Source organism: Colobus angolensis, unplaced genomic scaffold (genome assembly GCF_000951035.1).
Source record: "Colobus angolensis palliatus isolate OR3802 unplaced genomic scaffold, Cang.pa_1.0 Scaffold96, whole genome shotgun sequence".
NCBI classification, from domain to species: domain Eukaryota; kingdom Metazoa; phylum Chordata; class Mammalia; order Primates; family Cercopithecidae; genus Colobus; species Colobus angolensis.
Genome location: NW_012123598.1, coordinates 265,806 through 274,020, shown reverse-complemented (window position 1 = coordinate 274,020; position 8,215 = coordinate 265,806). Strand labels below are relative to the sequence as shown.

The 8,215-nt window shown below is 47.5% G+C and overlaps 1 protein-coding gene across 2 annotated transcripts in view; it reads left to right on the top strand.

The window, feature by feature from the left end:
- Positions 1 to 2,818: 2,818 nt before the first annotated feature.
- The window catches only part of ZNF17 (zinc finger protein 17), a 10,169-nt gene continuing 4,772 nt past the window's right edge, over positions 2,819 to 8,215 (top strand). Inside the window, exons 1-2 of one of the 2 annotated variants that reach the window (XM_011932397.1) lie at positions 2,819 to 3,064; positions 4,947 to 4,987. In XM_011932397.1, coding sequence (XP_011787787.1) covers positions 4,967 to 4,987 — 21 coding nt within the window. In that variant the 5' untranslated portion in view covers positions 2,819 to 3,064; positions 4,947 to 4,966. The remainder of the gene's footprint in view (positions 3,065 to 4,946; positions 4,988 to 8,215) is intronic. The other variant, XM_011932398.1, reaches the window with a different exon arrangement.

The window sequence follows — 8,215 nt, the reverse complement described above, 5'->3', positions numbered from 1 at the left end:
AAATATCTAAGTGTGCCCAGCTTTACGGTTTTAGGCATGCAAGTTTTAGACTTTTTTTGCTTTTTTCTTGAGACAGGATCTCACTCTTTCACCCAGGATGGAGTGCAGTGGCGTGATCTTCACTCACAGCAGCCTCCACCTCTCAGGTTCAAGCAATCCTCCCACTTCAGCCTCCCCAGTAGCAGGGACTACAAGTGCACATTACCATGCCTGGATAATTTTTAACTTTTTGGTAGAGACATGCTTGGTGTGGACTACAAGTGCACACTACCATACCTGGATAATTTTTAACTTTTTGGTATATATTCAAAGATATGTGGCCTGTCACCAAGTATTAGATGGATGTTTGGGCCAGGCGAGGTGGCTCATGCCTGTAATCCCAGTACTTTGGGAGGCTGAGGCAGGTGGATCATCTGAGGCCAGGAGTTCAAGACCAGCCTGGCCAATATGGTGAAACCCCATCTCTACTAAAAGTACGACAATCAGCCAGGTGTGGTGGCCATGCCTGTAATCCCAGCTACTCAGGAGGCTGAAGCAGGAGAACCACTTGAACCTGGGAGGTGGAGGTTGCAGTGAGCTGAGATTGTGCCATTGCACTCCATCCTGGGCGACAGAGAGCGACTCTGTTTAAAAAAAAAAAAGGTTTGTTTAATTTCTCCTGGTAAATATCTAGAAATAAATTGTAGGACGGTAGGGATGTATTGTTGGTAAATGATTAACATATTTTTAATTTTCAATTTTTTCAGAGACGGGGATCTCATTATATTGCCCAAACTGGTTTTGAACTCATGAACTCAAGTAATCCTCCCATCTTAGCTTCCATGTAGCTGGCACTCCTGAGCAGCTTTAACTCTTCCAGACCTTCAGTTGGGTGGTTTTTCTTTTCTTTTCCTTTCCTTCTTTCTCTCTCCTTCCTTCCTTCTTTTTGTAATTTGATAAACCAAATTTCAAGACTTTGGCCAAAATACAGTCTTCTCCTTTACTGAACATCTCAGTGCTCCATTTTATTTTTCCCTCACCAATTCTGCAGGAGCGATCACACGACTATGTCCATATCTTTTTTTTTTTTTTTTTTGAGGCGGAGTCTCGCTCTGTCACCCAGACTGGAGTGCAGTGGCCGGATCTCAGCTCACTGCAAGCTCTGCCTCCCGGGTTTACGCCATTCTCCTGCCTCAGCCTCCCGAGTAGCTGGGACTACAGGCACCGCCACCTCGCCCGGCTAGTTTTTTGTATTTTTTAGTTGAGACGGGGTTTCACCGTGTTATCCAGGATGGTCTCGATCTCCTGACCTCGTGATCCGCCCGTCTCGGCCTCCCAAAGTGCTGGGATTACAGGCTTGAGCCACCGCGCCCGGCCAACTATGTCCATATCTTTATTTGTAGGGGTATGATTTTCAGCTAACATAGCCACTAAGTGATTTAATTTACAATTATAGTGGTAGAAAAATAGCTCTGACTTTTGAGGTTTTGTAATTTATTGTCAAAAGCTGAATACAGGACATTTAAAGTGACCTGACAAAGTCAGTACAGGACTGAGGACTAATTCATTAAATATGTCTTACATGTCTTACAGGATCACAGACAGCTGGCAACCCTATTCCTGATGTGTCGCATGCACTTAGTATTGTACCTGGCATCTAATGAGTGTTCATCAAACATGTTAGAGTAATAAATACGACAGCACAGTGTCCCTATTCAGTTTTACTTTTCTGGTAACTCTTTTAATGCATAGTCTTTACCTCTCCCTTCAAGCTGTTCATGCACCATGTTTTCAAGTTTGAAAAAGAATCAGATTTTGGACACCAAATTTGAGTGTGTCCAAGGTTCTAGGACAACCTTAGCTTTTTTCCTTCTATCACAAATATATTTCTCTATAACTATTTTTGCCAGTTTCTTTGGATAACTACATAATCATCATTAATAGTTTCAGTAATAGCCATTTCACAAGAGTTATTCAGAGATGATTTCAGCTCCCTGGGCAGACACTGTTAATACAATTTCAGGCGAAATGATAAATCACTTTCCAGTAATGAGATGAGATCATGCATTCCCAAACCTTTATCTCAGGAGTAAGATGCTTTCTTTGCACAAGGGCTTTGACTGGTGGAAGGCCACACTATTCTGGCAGATAATGGTAGATAAGTCACTTTTCCTTTTTAGTTAGGTTTCAGTTTCTTAAAATAAGTGGAAAATATCTCAGATATAAAATATAAGTATCATGTGAATAAAGTGTTGCTGGGTAGGCTGAAAGACAGTAACTGATTATTCAGAAAGGAAAGATATTCCTCCTCAAACTCCCCATCATGCCATGTCTGGGTCTTTTCTTGTCCCAGCAGAGCACATTGAAGATCATAAAACAGTCTCCAGAGCTTCGTTCTGCGTGTTTTTGGCAAGCACAAAAGAGCTGATCGCTATGCGTGGAAGATCAGTTCATTATAGTTGGCCATGTTCCTTCGGACGTTCGTCCTCTGGGAACTTGCTGTGCTTTACAGAATCTGAAAGGACAGGTCTCTGAAACATTTCTCTGCCTTGTTCTAGACTGCCTTCCGGGAAAATCTGGATGCTTGCCGTTTAAAAGCCAGTGAAGCCCCTCCACGCCCCTTGAAGCCCCGTAACTGCATTTCTCAACACCTCTGGAGGATCCTCCTGGCTTTCATCCTGAACGCAAGTTATCTAGGTTCACAGGCGGGGCAGGCAGCGGCATGGGAACTACATTACCCAAAAGACACAGCGGCGGACACAGGCAGCGAGTGTAGCCAATGAAAGCCTAGCAGAGGGGCGTCTACGTGGGTTCGCAATGCGTGTGGGCGGGACTTCCTGCAACGCCACATGGTGTTGTCAATATGGCTGAGTTGGGGTCTGTTCACCCTCAGGCTGAGTCCAGACTGAGGTGAAAGAGCGGAAAAACGCGAGAAAAAGTTTCCCCGTTGTACAGAGGCTAGGGTGAGGCTCGACTGACTCGGTTGTAGGCGTCGGTGCCTTCGTCAGCGTCCAGGTCACCGCCGCTCCCGCCCCTCTCTTCCCTGGCTGTGCTAGCGGAGGCCGCGCCGATGAACCTGACTGAGGTGGGTGCCGCGTCCCAGGGCGCCCCGCCAGACCCCTCCTCCGAGTGCCGAAGCCCCGAGGAGGGGCCCTGCAGGTCGGGCCCCTGTGTCCCAAAGAGAGGGGCGTTCTCGCGTGGGGTACCGGTGTCCGCGGTGCTGTGAGGCGGGGGAGCTCCTGTCAGGGACCTGCACTTGCGAGGCTTAGAGGCGCTGCAGAGCGGGCGGCACTGGGGATCCCGAGCGTCTTTGTCTCCACGGAGCTGAGGGTGAGGCGGAGTCTCGCCTGGGAGGGCAGCGGAGCCGCTGAAAGCCGTAGAAGGCTGTGCAGGAAGGGTTATGCCCAGAGGTAGACGTTTAAAGTTGGGGAAAACAGGATATTAAAGTAGGACAAGGGGACCGCTGAGGAGACCCCTTGAGTTATGGTAGGGATGGGCCAGAGGAGTTGCAGTAGACGGGAAGTGTGATGAGATTCTGGGTGGATCTCAGAGAGACAGTCGACAGGATTTCCTGGTGCATCAAATATAGCAGTGAGGGTAGTGAAGAGTCTATTCCATGGGTTTTATTTTGGCCTGAAAATCTGATAGAATGGAGTTGGAGAAATCGGCTTAAGGAGCAGGTTTCAGAGAGGATTACAAGTGTCATTTTAGAGGACTGAGTTTTGGAAGGCAGGTCATGGTTGGGTCCATAAGCCTGACACTCCCTTTAGAAAGGCACAGACCTGTCATAGGAAGGATTCTGGCCCGTGTCTGCAAAAACGAAGTTCTGAATGGATTAAGGAACGCCATGGCCTAGGCTGGAGACTGAGGTGTAGGGTGGTTTAGATTTCGGCACCTGCAGACCCAGCAGACCCCCAGGCCCACTCTGTGGAACAACAGGAAGATCATCCAGACTAGTGGGGAAATTGGGTCCAGACGTGGGTGGGGCTTTCTCACATCTAGTCAAGGGCCTCCAGCGATCTTCCAGCGACTGAATTTGTAGCAGGCAGGCCTGGTTGCTGATGGGACCAGGAACTGACCTGCTTGCTTATCCTCTCCCTACAACTGATTTATTTATGAATGTATAAAACATTTCTTTAACCACTAATGAACCAATATCCTTCTAAATATGTACACATAGGTTGGCAGTTAGAAATGAATGTAACCAATAGTTAAATTTATTCACTTAATAGTTGTTGAATGTTAATTTTTTTTTCTTTTTTTTTTTTTTTTGAGATGGAGTCTCGCTCTGTCGCCAGGCTGGAGTGCAGTGGCGCGGTCTCGGCTCACTGCAACCTCGCCTCCCAGGTTCAAGCGATTCTCCTACCTCAGCCTCCCGAGTAACTGGGATTACAGGCATGCGCCACCATGCCAGCTAATTTTTGTATTTTTAGTAGACAAAGTTTCAGCATCGTTGGCCAGGATGGTCTTGATCTCTTGACCTTGTGATCCGCTCACCTCGGCCTCCCAAAGTGCTGGGATTACAGGCGTGAGCCACCGCACCCGGCTGAATGTTAATTTTTCTATTTGCTTGCAGTGGAAAGTTTTATGTATCACATTTGCTTAACACTGTAAGAAGCGGGAAAAATACACACCCAAAATTTCAAAACCCTTCCATGTCATTTGTGCTGCAAACATGTACAAAATATTTAATCCAGTAGAAAGAAATTGCTGATACATAGTGTGTACTACTTATGTTTGGTGCCAATATAAGCCCTATTAGTTGGCAGTCCTTTTAATCTCTATTTTACACATAAGGGCACTGAGACTCAAGGAAGTTCAATCCTCGTCAAGACTCTGAACCCTGAGGACTTACTGTGTAGCCTGAGATAACTTTGCTCTAGTTGCAGGGCCAGAGGGGGTTGTACAGTCAGCCTGTAGGATGCTGCAATGCTGTCTTAATCCTCATGGCCTGCCTCTTCCCACAGGGTTCATAGCAGTGGCAGCAATGCTTATGGATGCTGGACAGGTGAGTGGAGAGTGTTTCCAGCTTTCACCCATCCCAGATGGTTTCAGCATGCTGATATAGGGAATGGTGTTATCCTGAGACTGTTCACCTTTTCTTCTTTCTCCCTTGGGTCCAAGGAGAGCCTGTAGTTTCACCAGACCTGGGCTCCAAACTCAGTCCCTGGTTATATAGAGTGGTTCTAGTTTTCACAACTGATGGTTTGAGATTTGGCAGGACATCTCAAACACAGGATCCAGAATGTTCAAATGCTTGGTGGTGAGACTTAGATGGGATACTTAGAGAACTGTAGCTTAATATTCCAGCTGGCAAGGATAAGGAGCACAGCAGCAGGGCAGGAGGTCGGGGCATGCAGGGATCAGGCATGGAATGGCAGCCTGAGGTTGTCTAGGTTTTGGTTTTTTGTTTTGTTTTTGAGACAGAGTCTCGCTCTGTCACCAGACTGGACTGCAGTGGCGCAATCTCGGCTCACTACAACCTCCGTCTCCCGGGTTCAAGCAATTCTCCTGCCTCAGCCTTCCGAGTAGCTGGGATTGTAGGCATGAACCAACACACCTGGCTAAGTTTTGTATTTTTAGTAGAGACAGGGTTTCACCATGTTGGCCAGGCTGGTCTCGAACTCCTGGCCTCAAGAGATCTGCCTGCCTCAGCCTCCCAAAGTGCTGGGATTACAGGTGTGAGCCACCGTGCTTGGTGGTTCTAGGTCTTTAATCTGAGGGGGGTAGTAGCTAGGGAAGGTTTGAGAAAGAAAAAGTAGGTCATTGGGCCTAGATTCTAAGAGGCTTCCTCTGCCTGCAGAATAGGGGACAGAGTGAGGGTTAGGGAAGAACCAAGGATACCTGGGTGAGAATTCCTGCCACAGTCCAGTGGAGGTTAGTGGTGGCTGGACACGAGTGGTGGCTGTGGAGGTGGAAGGGGTGGGTCGCTTCTGTAGGTTTTGATCTAGAGCAGCTCACATTTTTTGATGTACAGAGCAAGGAAGCTGGGGAGGTAGGATACAAGAGGGAGTCAGGAATGACCCCATAGTTTTGGCCTTGTTGAGAAGATTGGATGTTCCAGCAACTAAGATGTGGTAAATTTTGTAGTAGGGGGAGTTTAATAGAGCATGTGAAGAACCAGGTTTGGGCCAAGTCAAAAATGTTCCAGAAACTTGTGTAGAGGTGCCAGGAACACACAGAAATGAGTGTTCAGGATGGAGACATCTACTACATGATAGCTGGTGTGTACACCATGGTAAATTTATGGGTCAGATTTAGGAAGAGACATCTTTAGATTCTGGAGGCAATGCTGTTAGGGAGAAGGAAGGGGAAGGAAGAGGCTGAGGACTGGATCTTTCTATTAGGCACCTGGATAGTGTTGCCGGGCATCACAAAGACAGATGACGGAGTGGATGGACTGAGGATACGTGTGTGTGTATTTGTGTGTTTATGTTGGGGACGGCCTTTGGAAAGTAAGAGGCTTTTGAGTGGGAGAGGGCATATAAGATGGATGGTGAGGCGTCTCCACAAAAGAGATGAGATGGTAATGAGGTCTGGGAGGGGCTTTTTACCCTGTTATGGACTCAACAGGGTTTTGTGGCAAGTCTTAGTTGTACCGGGGTAGTTTCATGTGAACTCTGAGACTATTTTGGCAGATGATGGGATCAGCTAGAAGCATTGCTAGGCCTGGGGTGAGGATGGCGCTGGGGAGGTCAGTGTATCTGGGCTTTGGATTAGAGCTGGGGGATAGAGAAAGTCGTGACTGCTTGTGGGACAGCATATACATGTAGAAGTGGGAGACAGCCAAGATCTGGAACTCAAAGGAGGTGTGCAGGAATACGTGGGTTTGGAAAGCCCAGGTCAAAGCAAGAAGCAGGACTGGGTTCAGAGACTTTCAAAGCAATGTTTCCTAAACATTGCCTTCTGGTCAGTCCAGGGGCAAATAGGATTCTGGTTGCATTTGTCATGCACTGCAGGATTTCATGTGCAGAGTGGCATGGTAGCAGGCCATGGAAATAATCCCGGTTGGGCTGTGGTGGTTGTTAGTGTTGGAAGAGTGGAGGTGTTGGTTACATGCGGAAGGTGCCATCCAAAGCATGAGTAGAGGAGCATGAATAGATGGTTCCACCTCTGGCACTGGGCACTTAGGAGGGTGAGTACAAGTTTGGTTATCTGAGAGACAAGATCTGGGTGACTCTAGGGAAACTGAGTGACAAAAGAAAGGTAGGCCCCCATGTGCCAAGTGTTCTGTTGTGTTTTGTTTTTTGAGATGGAGTCTAGCTCTGTTGCCCACGCTGGAGTGCAGTGGTGCGATCTCGGCTCACTGCAACCTCCGCCTCCCAGGTTCAAGCAATTCTTCTGCCTCAACCTCCTGAGTAGCTGGGATTACAGGTGCCTGCCACCATGCCTGGCTAATTTTTGTATTTTTAGTAGAGACGGGGTTTCACCATCTTGGCCAGGCTGATCTTGAACTCCTGACCTCATGATCCACCTGCCTCGGCCTCCCAAAGTCCTGGGATTACAGACATGAGCCACCATGCCCGGCCACATGCTGGGTTTTCATGGCGCTTTTCAGTCTCTCCCCACTCATCTTTGTTCTATGCTGGAGTCAGTCATCAGTGGCAATGAGGGGAGAGCAGGTACAGGTGCCACAAAGACCTGGTGTCTCTTCCTCGTTGAGAAGTGGGTGGAGGCTGAGCAGGGGATGGATGTGTGTGGATGTGGTGAGGAGCACTGAAGGTCCTGGAGACGGAAGTGTATCAGTGATTGTACCCGGAGGATACAATCTTGTTCAATCTATGAGCCAGAGTGAGTGATTACAGAAAAGCCAATGACATTGGAATAATTTTTTTCTTCGATTGGTGAGAAATCACATCTGGATGAAATGATTTTTATTCCTTTAATTTCCTGAGTGCAGGGGACATGCCACACAGCCTAAAGCCACAGAGGAAATCGCGGATTTGGTCAGGTGGCAGATGCACAATTAAAGGGAGAGCATACATCAGAGGCTTTATTGGGGTTTTGACTGGAAAGACATTCAGGGGAGAGTGAAGAGCTTAAGACTGGGTGGTTTGCATGATTTTGGCAGCCTTGGGTATAGGGACTATCCCTCCTTTTGTGGTACAAGCCTTGTGTTGATTTAGGGCAGGAGAAATAATCATGTGTGATTGTTAGATAGAAAGCAATTCAGACTATGGGATCTGAATTATAAGAGAAATGTTAAAACGCTGGTTGTTATTTTGGTCCTCTGATT